Source organism: Idiotropiscis lumnitzeri, chromosome 1 (genome assembly GCF_059441095.1).
Source record: "Idiotropiscis lumnitzeri isolate Australia: NSW breed Sydney's pygmy pipehorse chromosome 1, RoL_Ilum_1.0, whole genome shotgun sequence".
NCBI lineage: Eukaryota > Metazoa > Chordata > Actinopteri > Syngnathiformes > Syngnathidae > Idiotropiscis > Idiotropiscis lumnitzeri.
Window position 1 is genome coordinate 22,618,388 of NC_142391.1, and position 19,147 is coordinate 22,637,534.

The window sequence follows — 19,147 nt, forward strand, 5'->3', positions numbered from 1 at the left end:
CCACGCCCCATCCTCCACACACACGGGTGAAGTTTCCTTGTGCAACAGACATCAGTATGCCAAACTACTCGGATCAGTTCTTTAAAGGCTAACTGGTTTAAGATGTTTACAAAAACTTTCAGTGTTAAATTTTTGGTCTTGGCAGAGGTCTGGTCTCTGCTAAGTGCCATGCTTTTTAGTTTGTGGTTGTGAGGTGGGTGTAAAAACACATGGACATCAAACTAAAGGATGGCGTAAGTCAGGAAGGGCAGAAAAAGAAACAAAAAGGAAAGGAATTAGCATGATGACAAGCACTACTAGCCTTGGAGCGGTTTCCTGTGCCAAAAGGTCCTTCGGAGGCTCGTTGCTCAACGGTGTAGCCACGATGCCGTCTTCCTCACATGGAATTACTCGTCTCTGGGGTTCATTCAAACATTCTGCCAGAGACACGGACTCAGAAGCAAGTCCTGTCTGTGGTGACTCCACTAGACTGTCGCAGCTTCCGGTTTTGGAACTCCCACTCGGCCCTTCCGTGTCGCTCTCTGTGTCTCCCGAGCCTTGTGAGAGTTTGTCTTCTAAGTCAGTGGGTTTCGGACTTTGGGGCTGCGGCTGGTCAGTGACAACAACCGCAGACTTGTGAAAATCCGAGGTTCCGAACATCGAACCAAGTTTCACGCCAAACACTGATGATGGTTCTTCCTTTCCCATTTGCTTCTCATCCTGGAAAATTCCCGCAGAGAGACTTTTAAAACCAGAAAAGAGCCCACCCTCTGTCTGAGTGGGCTGGGATGGTTGTGTATCCACAGTTGGAGATGGAGAGAAAAAGGATCCAACTGACAATGTTCCTTCAGCAGCGGCGGATAAAAAGCCAAATTTTGGTGCAGAAACATTCGGTACGTCAAAGGTGGTTTTGCTCTCGGGTCCAGCGTCTTGGGCTGCAGGAGGAGAACATGACATTGCTTTGTCAGACACCTCAGAGTGTTCTTCATGCTCTAAAAGTGTTTCGGATACTTCCACGTCTTGTTCAATGGCAGGACTTTCCTTGCCATCTTTCTTATCATCATGTTCTGCTTCCTCTACTGAACCTTTTTCAGGCTTGGAGTCCTCTGTGGTTTTCACAAGTTCTTCAGTCTTCTCAGATGAAGGTACCTCAGATTTGTTGGCTTCGGGACCCTTAAATATACTGAGAATGTCTCCTGTAAGAGATTCGGGGGCAATGCTACTTGGAAGGCCAAAAAATGAACTTTTCTGTGGTTGTTGTTGTGTTTTTTGCGGTTGACGAGGAGCAGATGACCCAAATAGAGAACCAGGTGAGCTTGAGAAGAATCCACCCACAGTTGACTGTTTACTAGGTGTGCTAGGAGTATTGGAGAACATTGACATGAAGCCCGAAAACGAAGTTGGCTCAGAGGGCTTCTGAGGTCCTGGTGGTCTGGGCCCAGGCATTCTCTGTCCCCCCATCTGTGGGGATCCCAGTCTTGGCGCTCCTATTCTTTGTCCTTGTGGGACAGGTGGTCTACATACAAGTGGTCTGGGTGAGGGGTGAAGTGGAGGTAAATCAGAACCCAATGGTGGAGCATTAACCTGCACCGTGTCTGAAGACATGGTTTCTGGTGGTTTTATTCCAGAACATTTATCTTCAGCTGTTGTCGAGACCACTACAACAGAACTATCAGAGGGTTGGTCTGGTCCAAATGGCGGTTCTACTAAAGTGTTTGCCTTAATTGGTTCTTGTGCAGTTGCTGACATTTCTAAGGGTGGGAGAGAAGTCAATGGTTCTGTCGTGGGTTCCGTAGTGGGTTCCTCTGCATTGACTACAGTTGCTTCCTCCATCACTGTGATACCCTCATCACCAGGGACGTCAGAAGATTCACTGGGTGGGTTTTCCGCAGCTACTGTTTGTTCTTTCAGATTTGATTGCTCAATGTGGAGTTCCTCATCTTCACTGAGAGTATTTGGGGTTTCTTCAGGTTCATGTTGTTTTTTTAGCTCAGGAATTGGTACCTCTTCAATACCAGGTTGCAAATGCTTCACCGCAATTATGTTGGGTATCGGATCTTCATCAGTGCAAGTCATAGTTTCAGCTTCGAGTATACAGTCTTTCATGTCTGACACTAAAGGGGTTTTGATTTCTGTTCCCATCCCTGATTCACCATCTTTGTTGCCTTGTCTAATTGATTGGTCCGATTGTTTGTCCAAAACCACGACTTCTTTATTCTGTACAGTGTCACTTTCTAGTAGACCGATCAACTTTTGTGCATCTGACCCTACATCAGAGTCATCTTCAGCACATGGTGGAATTTTATCAGTTATATCTTCTTCTGTTTCTGGAACAGTATTGTCCAATGTTTGTTTGGTGTAGTCTTGGGTTTCTTTACATTCCTTTTGAGTTGAAATGTCATCTGGGTGTGAAGGAGGATGCATCGGGGCTACATCATCTGTGGTCTCAGGGTGTTTTATATCTTCCTTTGGGCTAGACTCCACCTCGAGTGCCTCTTTCGTTTCTGGGGGTGTGAAGTCTTCACTTCGGCTAGGCTCCATCACAAGAGACTCTTTCGTTTCTTGGGGTTTTACATCTTCATTGGGGCAAGGCTCTGTCAGGATTGCATCTTTTGTTTCTGTGAATTTTACACCTTCACTTGTACTACTAGCCTCCTTCCCGAGAATTATTGATTGTGGCTCTTTTTTGGACTCCTCCGTGAAAGACTTTCCGAACATCCCAAACCCAGTTTTGGCTTTGTTTCCGTCAGAACTCCCTCCGAGAGAGAATACAGATGAAACTTTGAAACTGCTCTCTGATTCAGGTGTCTGTTTCTGATGGTTTTGTCCACCAAACATCGAGAACAATCCTTTTCCAGGCGGCTCTGAAGCTCTGATTCCTGTTGGGGCTGTTTGTCCTGCTGTAGGCAGTCTTGGTCCACTCAGAGTCGGAGCACTGGGACCTCCAAACTTGGAGAACAGGCCTGCACCGGGGCTTTCTTGGAGAATTCCCCCAAATAAAGCAGATCCAGCACTAGCTGGCGGAGGACCTCTTGGACTTTGTGGCCCCTGCTGCGGCGCAGGTCCGCCAAACATGGAAAACAAGGTTTTTCCTGGAGGTTCTTTAGGTGGAGGACCTGATGGCGACACACTTTCAGGAGTTGGGCCTCTTGGTCCGGCTGGTGACTTACTACTGGAGCCACCGAACATTGAGAACAAAGCTTTTCCTTGCGATTCTTGTGTGGTTGAAGAAGGTGCTTTGGTTCCAGGAAACGCTGGGACATTCGACCCACCAAACATGGAAAGTAATTTTTTCCCTTGTGATTCTTGTGGGGTTGAAAAAGGTGATGATCCTTTGGTTCCAGTGGATGCTTGGGTGCTCGACCCACCAAACATTGACAATAAACCTTTTCCTTGTGGTTCTTGTGCAGTTGGAGAAGGCGATGGTCCCTTGATTCCAGGGGATGCCGGGACATTTGACCCACCAAACATTGAGAGTAGTCCTTTTCCTTGTGGTTCACATGAGGTCGACTGAGGTAATGGTCCTTGAGTTTTCAAGGACGCTGGGGAATTTGACCCACCAAACATTGAGGATAAATCTTTTCCTTGTGGTCCTTGTGAGGTTGTACATGGTGATGGTTCTTTGGTTTCATAAGAAGATGGGACATTTGACCCACCAAACATTGAGAGATCTTTTCCTTGTGGCTCTTGTAAGGTTGACTGGGGTAATGGTCCTTTGGTTTCAGGGGACACTGGGGAACTTGATCCACCAAACAGTGAGAGTAAACCAGTACCAGCTGTATCTTTGGTAGTTGAACCAGGGAGAATACCTCCAAGTATTGACAGTCCAGACTGGGAATCAGTCTGCTCTGGGCTTGCAGTAGAGCTGCCAAACATTGAAAATAAACGCTTTCCTTGTTGTTCATTGGGTGGTGGATCAAGCTTGGCTGCTGGACTATCTTCCTTAGAAGCCTCTTTGACAGAACTGACTTGAAAAGGATGAAAAGAGACATCTGTTACCATTTTATCATGAAGTTGTTGGGCTTCTTCAGAGGGTTCCATATCAGACGAGGGCTCTGTCAATTTATTAAAGGACTCATCAGTCGATACAATTTCTGAAGTTGTTCTTTTATCCTCACTTGGAGGTTCTGCACTTTCTGGTTCGTGGGATGATGCTGTCAGGTCACTAGGTGGCTTATCTTCTTCCAGTTGTGCGACTGGTTTCTCAGCAGGTGGTTTACATACAGCATGGTTTTGTGCTTTGAGATCTGCTACAGAAGAGTAGTCTTTCATGAGGGAATGATCCTTTCCTTGGCTCTGGTCATCTTCATTCGTATCATTTATTGTAGTCTGTGGTAACCTCTCAGGTAAGCAGGCTGTGTTCTCTGTGCTACTGTCAACTGTACCTCCATCATCTAAAGACATATCTTCATCAGCAGGTTCAGAATACTTCTGACACTCTGAGGGGGTTACAGCAATTGCAGTGATACCTTCATCAGCGTTGACCTCTTTGGATTCGTCTTCAGTAGACTCGTCTTCTGGTGAACTTGCAGCCGAGACAAATATATGGGGAAGTCTAACATATTGTCTTGGCTCACTTGGATCCATCAGTTTATCAACAGGTGACATGTCTGTAGCATTAATGCCAATGTAGATTGATCTGGGTAAGCTCATTTTATCCTGCAATTGGTCACTTACAGTACTCAAATTGGGGGATTTTGTGTTGGGTTCTTCTGGCATGACTTCAAATGAATCTTCTGACAATTTTAGTGAGGGTTCCAATATAGTGTCTTTAATGAGGCTGACTTTGGAAGGTGGATCGTTAGATAAAGATTCTGATCTTGGTAAGCATGATTTTTGTTCTATTTGGGCTAGCTGAACTTTGACCCTGGATGATGATGTCACAGATTCTTTGGTGGTCAAGCCACTGGATGGTAAAGTATCAACTTTGTGATGCGATTCAGAAACGAGTGATGGTACAGTAGGTAAGTCTTTATACGGTGTTTCAGTTTCAGATGATAAGCGACTAACTACTGATCGCAGGTTCACATCAGGAGAGCGTGCAACATTGCCATCATAAACAATCTCCATGGTAACCTGAGACGTTTGGTCCACAGGTGTAGAGCCGGTTATAGTGGGAATGGGTGTCACTTCTGCTCGTTTACCACTGACATGACGCTCGGAACCTATACGACTAAACAATGAAACCAACCCCTTGACAGAAGTAGATCCTGATTGGGGTGAAGGTGTCGCTTCCTCTCTTTGTAGTTCTGGTCGAATACCCTGTTCACCTGTTTGGAGGTCAGGTATAAAACTTTGTTCCCTTGTTTGTTTTAAAGGCTCTTGTTTTGAGGGCGTGGGTTGTGATACAAGTGCTGTAAATCCTGATGTATGCTGAGTAGAACTGGTAGATGTTGAAAGTACTTTTGGTACATGACTTTGGTGCACAGTGAACGGGTCCTGTTGTGAGTCCGGCTGTTTTGATAATTGGGGGGGTGTAATTGACCCCAATGGTAAACTATCTCCAGTGTTCAATGAATTATCTAGTCTTTGTTTTTGAGATACTTCAATAACAACTGATGCAGGTGACGATTGAGAGTTAAAAGACTGAGAGGTCTTGGTAGTTTCTGGAACATGTTTCTGGGTAAGTAATGGCTTTTGATGACTTTGGGTGGGGCTTTCTTCTATGCTATCAACAGTCGGCTGCTTGATGAGAATTTTAGGCTTCACAGCAACACTCAGATCTTGTCTTTGCAACATTGTCACCATTGATAGTGAGGTAACTGAAACTTCAGGTGCCCTGTAGCCTTCAAGACTGATTTGTTTTATGTTTGATTGTGTTTGGGCAAATCTCTTGGCTTCAAAACTTCTTGTCATGTCCTGGTGATATGTGCTATTGGAGGATGAGCCGTGTAGCGTAGCTTGAATACCGGATTTTGGTACAAAGTCAGTCATACTTGATTGCATAGTGTGATCATAGGGTAAGTATTTAAACATTTCTTGAGGACTGTGAGCTGTTGTGGACTCCTGTTGCTGGTAAAGGCAGCTTTGATACAAAGCAGGCGAGGAAAGATCATTCGCACTCTGACTTATACTCATGGTTTTACTTGGAGCATCCAGAGTCAGGTCCACTACACCGTGCAACAACTTATTTTTGATTTGCCTACTATTTTGTTCTCTTTCTAAAGATTCTTTCCTTGCATTGGCATTCGTGAAATTTACTGGCAGTTCATCTTCTGGTTCTGTGCAAATGCTTGAAATATTTGTTGTGTTTATGCTGTCTTTTGCAGAGAAGTCCACTGGTTTGTTTGCCTGCTGGACTTGCTTGTACATGGAAGATAAAAGCTCATTCGTATGGCAGTTGGATATCTGCCTGCTGTGGGCCTCTGTTGTGTTGAGTCCAGTCATGGCGACTCCTCTTTGGTGAGTCTGAGCTGGAGGTATCTTGTATGCAGATTCTAGTTCGACTATGAGTGGAAGGCCAACAGAGGCTTTCCTGGCCATTGCTCGTGCACTTGGCTTATTAATGAGTGAAACGGCTTCATGAAGCCCGGATGAGGACTCTGTGGCTTTTATTGGTGTGCTGTTGGGTGGCTTGGGTGACATATCCAGTGGACCTCTCGTGGTGGCAATTACTGAAGTGGATGCTCGGAGCACAGCAGGTGATACAGCATCTGAATAATTTAACTGGGGTGGGATGGAAACTGCATTCTGCTGTGCTTGACACTGAATCCACTCAAAGGATTCTTGAGAGGGAAGGTCTTTGATAAGCGCAACTCCAACAGAATTATTTCGTGCCATTTGGCGGTCGGTTGGTTTTCCTTTGGTTAAGGGAATTCCTTTGCTCAGAAAGTCGTCCGTTCTTGTGTCGGGTCGCAATGTTTTCAACCCTGTTGGTTTTGAAGACATATCAAGTGCAGCCTTGATAGAATTGGCAGGTGCTGAGGCATGATCAGGGAATCGGTCAAAAGAACGGCACACTTGTGACAGGGCTCTGCATTGGGCTTTTTGAATATCATCTCTCCTAGCTGGCTGTTTTTTATTGTTTTCATGAGAATCAACAGGGAGAGGGTGTCTCAAGACCTCTGTTACTTCTCTATATGATAAGTCAAGAGACTCCTGATGACACAGACTTGGGTGTTTTCTATCCAGACTGACAGCTTTTCTCTTTGTCAGTGCAAGTGCTTCAATGGTCTGCTCTGGGTCTTTTAATACACCTTTCTCTCCTTCTGGTGGGCGTTTTGCCCCCTTAGCAGACATGTCTTGTACAGCTTTGACTGAGTTTGCCGGCACAGTGGATTGGTTTTCAAGAGACTGATATGAAGTGGACGCAAACAATGCTCTTCTGCTGTTGATGTGAGCCTGATGTGCCAAACAATCTACAACTAAGGCTCCACATGGTTGCATCTGAATGTTAAAAGCGTGATTCTGTTGCTGTTCTCCAATAAAGACTTGCTTTGCAATAGGGCTCATTTGAGGAGATGATGATACAGATGGTATTGAGTCAGCCTGGCTGAAACATCCCACTTGATTTGTCTCTTTACTCAGCAACTTTGACTGGGCTGTGGTCTTAGCAGACATATCTAGTATGTTTTTGAACAAGTTTGCTGGTGTGGTAAACTCCTGGTTTTCACTAGCTGGGTAGTTGGTGGATGTAAAGGTTGCTCTTTTGTTGTCAACACTAGATTGTTGTGATGATGAGTCCGCAATTAAGGATACCTGCGGTTGCAAATGAACATTTAATGTGTAATTTGGTTGCTGTTTTTCAACATGGACTTTCATTGCACCCGGACTTATTTGAGGAGAAGATGGTATGGATTGTATTGAGTCAGGTTTTTCCACCTGAGTGAAACAATCCACGTTATTTGTCTCTTTCCTGGTGGAAGATGTTACATAATTACGTGCATCCTCAGTTATAGTAGTACTTTTGGACACAGATGGACTTCGGACGTGTATCTGAGGACTAGCGGATCGCCCTCCAGGTGTGCAACATTGATCAGCAGGTGCGCAGGAGGTGTGTGAGGGTCCCAAAATAGATGCAGTATCTGAAAATTGACACTCCACCTCTTTTTCCTCCTCCTCACTTTGTTTGATAAGATTGACAGCCACTTTGTCGCTCAAGACCACATTTTCCTCTGGTTCCTTACATCGTTCCAACTTGTGTTTGGAAAAGTCAACAACCTCCAATTCTTGCTTAAAAGCTTCCGTTTGGAGATATTTTTCAGTTGAAGTCTTGTTCTTATTGCTTGCAGTGGAAAAATCCAAAACTTTGTGGCCCGACCCGAGGCCAGTTGGTAAGCCAACGTAATGGTTCTTGTGATAAAGTTTGGCTTCATCATTTGCGCAGGGATTGAGGATGTGTAACTGTGGCGGTACTTTACAAGGAGCTTTTAGAATGGGAGCTGGAGGATCTCCGGAAGGGATTATGCTGGCATTGCCAAACACAGAGACTGCAGTCCTGGTGGTTTCTGGTGATTTTCTGGGGTTGTCTGCCTGAGATTGCTGCCTCGCTAGTCGAGGTCTCTGAGAAGACATAGTGGTCGGGGCAACTGAAGTTATTGGTGACGAAGGAGCTGAAGGCACCGACTTAACATTTGGTGATTGGTGGAGTTTCCTTTGTATCGGATCAGATATCTTTGATGCTGATGAAGTCTGGGGAAGGGTCCTGGTGACATTTGAGGACAGCTTGATCGGTGACGCTGTTGTTGAGGATGAAAGTGGGTGAGATTTATTCACATCAGTATTAGTTGACTCGGGAATGTTTCCTCTTAAAACTACAGATCCTGTTTTTTGTTGAGATTTGTCCACGGGTGCATCATCCACATGTCCAATCCTAATTTCAGGGATTTTGTGATGTTTCTTCTGAGATATTGGCAAGTAGGACCTTGGAGGAAGATCTGGGGATGTTGGTACGTCTCTCACCCTTTGATTCATCCAGTATGGTCCTCCATGAGCCGCTTTAGAAGATTTTATTGTCAGATCGGCGGCTTTCAATGGAGGCTCACAGTGGTTGTGAGGGTTTTCTGCTGTTCCCATTGTGATCTTTTTCAGTTTATACACCGTGAAGTCCACAGGGGCTTCCAATTGTGAACACAGAGACTCCTGAAACATCTGAGAGAAATTTTCCAAGTTCATGTTCATGATTTTCTCGCCTTTACGTAGGACTGAGGTGAGATCCTCCGGAGCAACTGGGAGCCCCGATCTGGTGTGCTCTAGAAACTGGAAATTTTCCGGGCAGAGTGGGATTTTAAATCCACACAAAGTTACTTTTTCCCTTTCTTTCTGGGTCAGAATGTTTGCAATGTTTTCGGTAATGTTACTGAGTGTCTGTAGGTCCTCCGGTGCAGCACAAGCATAAAGGTGTCGACCAGCTCTGTCGGTTAAAAGAGAATAAATGAAGTCTCCATTGGTGTACACGTAATATCCACAGTCCCCAGCTTCTGCAGGCCACCAGAGCCCTTGATCCAGCAGCGAAAGCCACTGTTGATACCATTCTGAGTCTTCAAAAAGCATTTCGTCATCACTGAGCACTGAGTCCTCAGATAATCTGCTTAAATCCACAGCACCACGAGTTAGATCCATCGGACCTTTTTTGGTGGCGAGTTGTTTTAAGAAGTCCCTGGCTGACTTCAAACTAAAGTCATTGACAGTTGCATCTTTTAAAGATGCTGCCTTCTCTGTTACATAGTTGAACTCTGTGAGGGACTGACATCGGTTTAGTCTGGCATTTGACTTTTCACTAGACAGATTTAGACCCCCACCCTGTGTAATCCAGGGTTGGTGCTTACTGGTAAATTCATCCAAGTGGTCGCAGCTGGTCCACGGCATTCTGTCTCTGCAGCTCATGTCAAACAAAACTATGTCTTCATCTGGTTCTAGGAAGCGATTTCTGCTCTCAAAAAGTTGGGTCACCGGATCCTTCCAAGGATGAGACGGAACGTTAAAATGACCGAGACCCATTTCTTTTGGACTCTGCCATGCATGACCCTCCCACTGGGGCGCTCTGTTTACAGCTGTCGAAGGTGCTTGGCATTCCCGGTAGCCTTCATGAGCTTGAGTGGCAAGAGCCTCGACGAGTGCATAGTCGTTTAGCTGTTGCCACAGGAGCGCCTCAATAAGACACTGGTGCTCGTAGAGCTCGGGCGGAATTACGCCATGCTCCGTAAAATTGTACAATAGGTCTTTGTAGCCGTATTCTCCTGCCGTCCCGTACAAGAGACGCTGAATTTCCTCAAGGTAGCACTGGGTGGGGGACACCGTGGGAACTTTAAAAACTTGGGGCAGAGGTTCTTCTGAGGGGTTCAGACCCATTGAAGCTGTAACAGAAGATGACGTGACTGCTGCTGTAATTAAAGGAATCTCCGCATTAGTCCTGGGCAACAAACGGTTAACGAGGCCTTTTTCTGGTTCCTTTTCCTGAGCAGAAACATTCTTGTCACTTGGGACGGTTTTAAAAATACCCGACAACAGACCAGGAGATGTGCTACTCGTGCTGGACGTTTTATTTTCACCCTTTATGAGGATGGAGGTTTTTGAGGATGACTCCTCCGTGGCACTGAATAGGCCTGAGAGGAAGCTCTTTTGATCTTTTGAATCCTTCTCTCCCACTACATCAGTTGTGGAATGCATTTCCACTGGTTTTGTTCTCTGAATCTGTGGACGTCCTTGTCCTGTACGCAGTGGATGCTGCTGCTTTATTGTTTTATGATTTGCCTGGTCAGCTGGAGATGATGTTTGCTCTACATTAACAGAAATTTTGTTCAGCAGGTCAGAAAAGATTCCACCTGATTCATATGGTGCTTGAGTTTGACCAACCTCAGTTTTGGGTGCCTGACGTTCCTGAGGTGCGCTCTCACCAGATGCAAACTTCAGAAAGCCAGAGAGTAAGCCTCCACCTTGACTGGGTTGTTCAGGCGTGGCAGGGTGAGAACTTTTTTCCAGCAGTTGCTGCTGTGGAGACACTGCTTGACTTAACCCAGACTGGAATCCCCCCTGGTGACCAGGTGGCCCTTCCTTTTGCTGAGATCCAGCAGTGTTTGATTTACCGCTCTGTTGAGGCCCCCCCTGCCGGGTAAATTTTTGTGGTGTGGTTTCAGTGGTTAATTTAGTGAACAACCCTGACAACAATCCACCTTGTTGTGGCTCGGCCACAGGGGGAGCAGGTTGTTGGGTTATCTGGCTTTGTCTTCGCAGTGGCTGTCTGTTGGAAGGACTCGCAGGTGGTTGCTGCTGCTGGATTTGAGAAGGAGAACTTGAAGAAAAGAGTCCAGACAAGAAACCCTGTTGATTAGAAGGTTGCTGGGTGGTCTTAGGACATGTCGTTGGTGTATTTTGCTGAGCTTGTTGACTACCCGATTGAGCGGCAGTTGGCGGAGTTCCCACATCTGCAATTTTGTTCCAAAAGCCAGTGAGCATCCCTGCAGGACTGCTTGGGGGCGGCTGTGGGGGGACTTGGTTTTGCCTGTGTAAGTTAGGTCTGATACCGGGTTGCTGAGACGGTGGCCGTCCCTGTGTGCCACTTTGTTGCTGTGTCTGTGAATTTTCAGGATCTTGGCTTCCAATTCCAAAGAGGCCAGAGAGGAAGCCTCCTTGTTGAGGGGTTGCCGACTGTGGCTGAGGTGACGCAGTGGTGGGTTCTACAATCTTGTTAAAAAGCCCAGACAACAAATTGCTTGACTGTTGATTGGCTGACTGTGCAATTGGGGTTGTTGAGGGTCCCATTGGTGGCTGTGGTGTTGCTACAATGGTTTTTGGTGGTAGTTTTTGTTGATGATCTTCGGCAACTTCTATTTGCTGGTCTAGCTTGTCGGGGGTAGAACTTTCTAATGAACCTGATTTCACTTCTCCTGACGAAACCCGTAACTGAGGTGTACCTTGAGGTAAGTTTTCTTCATTTTTCTTCATTTTTGTAATTTCATTCGCCACATCTGTTTTCACCACCTGACTAGGCTGCGTAACAGAGTCAGTGGCTTTTTTTAAGAGCCCAGACAACAGTCCACCAAATGGGGGCTGAGCACCTGCAGCTTGTCCTTGACCAGGTACTTGTCCAGATTTGCTTTGTGGCTCTGTTGTCGGTGTCGGATTTGCAGGCGCTGACATGTTGTCAGAGGCAAATTTTAAAAATCCAGATAAGAGTCCTGTCGATGGTTGAGTCTTAGGGTTCGGGGTTTGAGGTGAAGTTGGAGACGGTGAGGAAAATATTCCTGAAAAGAGTCCTCCCTGTTGAGGCTGACTGTCCCCTCCTTGCGTTTGTTTAGACTCCTCCGTCGGGCCAAATTTCAACAACCCTGATAAAAACCCTTGAGGCTGTGGATCTTCTGGCCGTGATTCTAGGTCATCCTTAGTTTGGACATAAGTCTGATTCTGGGGACTGTTGACCAACAATGTTTCTATCTCGCCAGCAGAATGCTCTGATTGCTCTGTGTGTGGTTCTGTTAGGCCGCTAGGTTTGGTGAGTGTCACACTGGGAGTCAATGAAGCCTTTGAAGGTTCCTTACCAGGTTCACTTTGTGTCACTTTGAACAGGTTTGAAAACCAGCCTGTTTCAGTGTTTCCTTTTGGGGTACTTTCAAGTAGTGCTGCACGGACTGGCGAGGGCGTTCTCGCTTGACTAGGAGATGAACTCCTTGGCTGCACACTAGTGTCCTCCGCGGTGGCAAACTTAAGAAACCCAGAGAGAACTCCTCCTTCAGGTTTTGCTTGGCTTGCGATGGGTGGATCTTCAGAGGAGAAGAACGGGATCTTGAGTTTGCCGCTTAAAAATGATTCCTCTGCTGGTTTGGGGCTTGTTGTGGAGCTTTCAGGTGGATTAGTTGCTATCAAACTGGAGAGAGATTTCCTAAAAGGACTGAACAAGCCTGCATTTTCTGGTGCAGTTTCAGGTTTTGGTACACGTAACATGGGAGTTGTTTGCTGAATATCCGCTAGTTCACCAGATGATTCTGTCTCCGGAAGAAGCTCTACTGATCCACTTCCTGTGTCTGGAAAGAGCTCAACTGATCTGCTCCCAGAATTTGGCCTTGGTTGTGCTTGTGAACTATTGTTAGGATTTGGGACTGGGGTTACAGGGTCATTACTGCCTACTAATGTACTTTGTAGTTCTAATGCTTGAGGAGAAGACTCTCTTGATGGGGATGGTTCTCTAGATGGTGGTGTGCTAGAAAAGAGCCTCATAGGACTTAGCCTCCCCAGAACAGATTCTAAACCAGAAGTGGTCTGATTAGCACCTTGTGCCTCCGTACTTGTAGATGTCTGGCTAGCTTCAGCTTGCTGAGTGGATTCTGATAATTGGAAAGGCATAAGAGACTGCAGGGAAAACTTTTTCTCAGTGTTGGACTCCTGGGAGGCAGGGGGAACAATGGCCACAGGGGGGGACGTGCCACCGCTTTTGGGGATGAAAGAAAGCAGCTTGGAGATGCCAGACTCAGCCTGGGGGAACACCTTCAAGGACGGCGGGTCTGCGTGCACCACCCCAGAGGTTTCTGTTGCTTCTGGGTTACTTTTTGGGATAATGGATAGTAATTTGAAGATACCCGAGTCAGCAGCAGGAGCCTTGGGAAGCTCTGAAGCCTCTGCTTCAGTGGTGGTTTTGGATCCTGTAATTGTACTGAATAATGACGTCATGACATTTTTAACACCCGCTTTGTCTTCGGCTTTGACATCCTCTGCTTTGACGTCCTCTGCTTTGACATCTATGCTTTTATTGTCCTCTGGCGGCACAACTGGCAGTGACGGCAGTTTTCGCCTTACTGGTTTATGCTGCGACTCATAGCTGTTTATCTCCTCCTCTTTCACAGCCAAGTACTGCGAAACTGAGTCAATCAAGCACTTGAGTTCATCCATTGGGTCAATGTAGTCCTCGCACGACTCATCCTCGTGCAACATGATGGGGTCTGGTCCCATTTCAAACCCTCCAAGGTGGGGCGCATACCTGCTAGGATATTGGTACGACTCATACTCGTATGTGACATCCGACTCGTTGAACATCAGGTCCTCAACTTCCTCATCTGATCCAAAGGAGTACTGCATTTCGTCAGAACCCACAGATCCAAATTCGCTCCTGATCCTGGCCACTTCTCGGGCTGCCTCCTCCTCGCGGTAGGCCGCATAGCTGCCCTCCAAAGCAGTCTTGGCCCACAACCTGGTCTTGAAGAGCAGACCTTCTCGATCCACATGCTGTTGGAGGCGTTTGATGGACGGGATGATGTCAATCTCAGGAGGGGACGACTCGTCTTCAAAGCTGCCGGCTTCCCGGTAAACCAAGCGGATGTCCCCAGAGCTGAAACCTGATGGCCGGCGGTGCGCCTCACGGTATTCGGGTGAGAAGGCATCACACTCCACTGTCTGATAGAACCTGCTACCTCTGGACTCATGTGGTGTTGGCGTATCTGCTAGGCGGTAGATGATGCTCTTGTCCTCGTCCTCCCACATCTTCTGCTCCTGGTCCAAGTAGTCGTCCAGAACTCCTGAGTCGGGCACTTTGTACTTGCTCTCCCAGTCCTCTACACCCATGCCTGAGTCCACCGGGACAATTCTTATGCTGTGCTTGCTGCTTGACCGCCTGGGCGGGAATGCAAACGAAAGAAAAAGTGCGACAGCAATGAAAGATGACGCAGAGAAAATAAAAAGTGTTAACATGGAAGACAGAAAAGAAAGTACCAAAGTAATAAAAATAGCAGTCAGGTAGTTTGCGTTTACCTGCAAGCCCGCAGGTTTGGAGGATTGATCTCAAAGCTGTGCACAGAGTCAGAGTCCCGTAAGGGCTGCTTGTGCTGGACCCGGCTCCTGATTGGGTACTGGTGGGCTGACGAGTTGCTCTGCGAGGCATTGTGGTAACGAGGAGGTGTTGCTCGGACGCCTGCTTCACCGTCATGGTCATCCATCACGCTGTCATGGTCGTCGAAAGCTGTATTGAAAACAACAAGGAACACAGCACCTTTGGAAAAAAGGTCACCGTCCATCATCTGATCTGAATCGCTTATTCTCATGAGGGTTGCTGGCGGGCTGGAGCCTATTCCAGCGGTCTTTGGATGGTAGGCGGCGTAAACGGAAAAAAGGGAGGAAGTGGGAGGACACTGGAGTATCCGGAGAAAACCCACGCAGGTACCCGCACAGCACGCAAACTACATGTGTATGTGTGTGGTGTGTGTGTGTGTGTGTGTTTACATATATATATATATATATATATATATATATATATATATATATATATACGTATGTATATATATACATATACATATATATGTATATATATATATATATATATATATACATATATATACATATATATGTATATATATATATATATATATATATACATATATATGTATATATATGTATATATATATACATACATATATATGAATGTGTGTATGTATGTGTGTATATGCGTGTGTTTCTGATCTAGTTTGCATTAATTAATTACACAACTCAAGTTCTGAGTGAGAACATAAACAGCTGAGATACATGGATGAAAAGTATATTTAGAGAAATGGTTCTCTCTGGTGGTGAAAACGTGTATTCCCACTCAAAAACATTGTAACATTGTCTATGAACCCTGATCTGAAACCCTAATCTTTGCTTGAAGCCAAAACCCAAGATTGAAACCCTAACCCAGGTTAAAAAGCTTAGTTTGCAACCCTATCCAAGACTTGAAAATCTAACGCTTGTTTGGAATCCCACACTGGCCTGAGCGCCTCATTTGAAAGCATCAAGCTATCTTGAAATTCTTACCCTTTTTTAAAACACGAACCATGCCTTGAAACCCTAATTTGAATTCTATGTACGTACTTTGCTGGTCAGTCCATCCAAAATAAGTCCAGTTGCCTGGTGTCCAGCAAGCAGGAAAATCAGAAGAACAAGAAAAGTCACTCAGGGAAATAAAGACCACTGATGATGATGATGATGATGAAAAGAAGATATGATGATGACGATGATGATGACAGTGATGCTTTTTCTTTGGCTTTTTTTTAACACTCAAAAGAAGAAGCAAGAGACTAAGATACACAAGAAGTTGATTCTGAGCATTCATTCTATGGAGACAGTGCTGAACGTAAATCTAAAATCCCAACCATGTCTTAAAACCCTAACCCAAACATGAAAATCTCATTTGAAACAATAACTCTGGTTTCAAACCCCTTGTTTGAAACTCTAACTTGAAACCTTCATTTAACCCTCTAACTCAGGGTCGCGTTCCTAATTTCAAACCGTTACACTTGTTTTCAACCCTAACGCTGTCCTCCAAACTTCATCTGAACCCCCAACACTTATTTGAGATGCTAAGTCCACAGCATGAACCCTGAGTTTGAAAACCCTAGCCCTATTTTGAATCCATAGTTTAAAACCCTAACCCTGATTAGAAATGTCAAACCCAAACGCTTGTTTGAAACCCTAACTTCACCATATAGACCTAATGTGAAAGTTTTGAACCCTAATTTCAAACTATGGCCCTTTTTTAAAACCCTAACCCTGTTTTGAAACATTAACTTGAAGCCCTAACCATTATTTGAACCTCATAAAGCCCTAATTTGAAAACCAAATCATAACTCACATTGTAGTTGTAAAAGTTTTACTATTATTAACTGTGCTTAACCTTTTGGTACAGGGTGGTGAGAAGCAAAGCAATGCTGTCATAGATTTGAAAAAAAAAAAAAAAAATCATCAGACACCAGCATAAATATGCAAAGAATGGAGAGACTAACTTATAATGTTCTAATAAATCGACACTCAACACAAGCTTGAATTTCAACCGGACCTCATGCAGTGGCGTACCTAATGAAGTGGCTGGTGAGTGCGTATGAATTGCGAATATGAATTATGAATATGGAAATTTGTTACTCACAGCATTGCGAGGGGACGGCCGCCATCCGTCCCCTGTCAATGGTGTCGTCATGCGGCGGGTACTGGTGCAAAAAGTCACATTTCATATTAATGATAACATGCAATGAGCGGTGCCTACCTGTAGGTGTCAGCAGAATGCACAAAATTGAATACAAGTGAACTCACGTCCTGCTCGTCCATATTCATGTTGTTAATGCGATCCAGTTTGCGTGTCCAGTACTGAGCTTCGTCCTCGGGAATGTCTACAAAACACATTTGTAAATTATGTTGATTATACTGTGCAGTACAGAAATATGCTGAAACAAAACCATACATCTCTTAAAAGCAAAAACAACTGACTTGATGTCTCTTACTGTGCATAAACACTGGTTTTAAAAGCTGCCTTGAAACCCTACTTTGAAACCGTAACCCTTGCTTAAAAGCCCAACCTTGTCTAGCAACCCTACTTTGAAAACTGAACTTTTGTTTGAAACCCTTAATGAAAAGCTAAAACGCTTGTTGGAAAATCAAAATCCCATTTATGTCTTAAAACCCTAATTTGGAGCCCCAAACCTGCCTTGAAACCTCAATTTAAAACCCCAACCCAGGCTAATAGCCATATTTTTAAACCCGAACCCTGGCTTCAAACATCAACTCTGCCTCGAAATCCTGCTTTCAAAACTTGAATTTGGTTTAAAACCCTATTTTGAAGTCTCAATTCAAAAGTCTAAACTTCAAATCATAGCCTTGTCTTAAAAGCGTGATTTAAAACCCAACTGTTGACTTGAAATCCCATTTTGAAACCCCAACCTGATCTTGAAACTCACATGTAGATGTTAACTTCAAACTGTAATTTGGAGCCCCAAACCTGTCTCGAAATCCTATTTGCAAACACAGACTTTGATGTTAAAACCTGTCTCAAAGCCCAAATTTGCAACCCTAACCCTTTAAACCTAAGGCTTTAAACTTCAATTATAAACAACTGAAAGCCTAATTTCAAACTAACTTTGAATTTGAACCCTAACCCTGACTTGAGACCCTAAATCGGAACCCCAAACGTGTACTGAAACTCAAATTGAAGCCTTAAATTCCTCCATTGAAACCCTAACCCTTGTATGAAACCCTTACCCATGAAACCCTAACTCTGTCTTTAAACCGTAATTGGAAAACTTAACTTAGGTGTGAAACCATAATTTTAAACCCAAACGCAGGTTTGAAACCCCCAATTCAAAACCGTAAACAAGGCTTCAAACTCTACTTTGGAATCCCAACCTTTCTTTAAATTCCTTACATTTCCCTCATCCCTTAATTTAGAACCCCAATGCTGTCTTAACACGCTTACTTTCAACCCTACATTTTAAAGACTGGCTTGAAACCCTAATTTCAAACCCAATGTGTGTTGTGCTAGGGCAGCGGTCTGCAACCTGTGGCTACTGAGTGTATGAACGGATATCTGTGCCATCAGATTCTGCACAACTAGCACAGATATTTTTTTTACCATCCAAATATTCAGTGGAACATTTTCATCTGCAAAAACTCCACATATTCATCTATAAATTCAACTTCCAGCCGCAAACTCGGACGCATGTGTTCGGACAACTGACCGAAAGGCATCTCAAAGCGTGCGTCCAGCAGCACTTGGTGCGGAGTTGGCTTGGTGGTGCAGAATATCTCGTCTGCCCGCATCAAAACCTCAGAGTCCAGACAAGTCCACTGTCCCGGACCCTCCTGTAACACGCGCAACACATCGGAGGATCGTTTGTGAGTATGAATGTGTGTGCGTGTGCTTACGTGCGTTACCTCATTGGAGTGTCGAATGGCGTCAAGCGGTAGGAGCGCCGTGCCTATCAAAGTGTCCCAAATTAAACCTTTGTTCCATAATTCTGCCACTAGTCCGGAATCCTGATGGCTGATCTCACTACACAACAAACACAAAAATTAATACGGCGGTGCCTCGACATATGAAGCAAAATGCGTCATGTTAGTGGCAAATGAAAGACTTTTGTAAACATCCTGTGTATAGTTTTGGAAAGAGAAAATATCTGTTAAAAGGTTTATTTCATGAAAAATAAAGCTGATTAAGCGAAACTATAATTTACTGATGAAATATTGACATTTTGTGAAAAACTATGCTGTGCGGTCAAATCTAGCCTTTTTGTGAATAAATAAGTTTGGTGGTCCTAATAAGCCTTTTTTCCAATAAAGTGAACATAGTGTTTTGCTTTGCAAGGTAACAGGATTTCCCAAAAAATGAAAATCTTTCAAAATGCAGTCTGATTGCAAAGGCCACTTCAACCTGAATATTTGATTTTTGTGTTGAAAATGTCCCTTTTTGTTGTCATATCGGCTTTTGAAAATCTAGTCCAAAAAC

General features: G+C 44.8%; 1 protein-coding gene across 1 annotated transcript in view; it reads right to left on the bottom strand.

Annotated features, from left to right (window-relative positions):
• The window catches only part of LOC148343799 (uncharacterized), a 71,150-nt gene that overhangs the window by 43,387 nt on the left and 8,616 nt on the right, over window positions 1-19,147 (bottom strand). The window contains exons 4-10 of the mRNA XM_088289799.1: window positions 18,577-18,694; window positions 18,381-18,504; window positions 16,963-17,039; window positions 16,799-16,859; window positions 15,748-15,783; window positions 14,656-14,863; window positions 302-14,518 (exon numbers count right to left, since the gene is read on the bottom strand). Coding sequence (XP_088145925.1) covers window positions 302-14,518; window positions 14,656-14,863; window positions 15,748-15,783; window positions 16,799-16,859; window positions 16,963-17,039; window positions 18,381-18,504; window positions 18,577-18,694 — 14,841 coding nt within the window. The remainder of the gene's footprint in view (window positions 1-301; window positions 14,519-14,655; window positions 14,864-15,747; window positions 15,784-16,798; window positions 16,860-16,962; window positions 17,040-18,380; window positions 18,505-18,576; window positions 18,695-19,147) is intronic.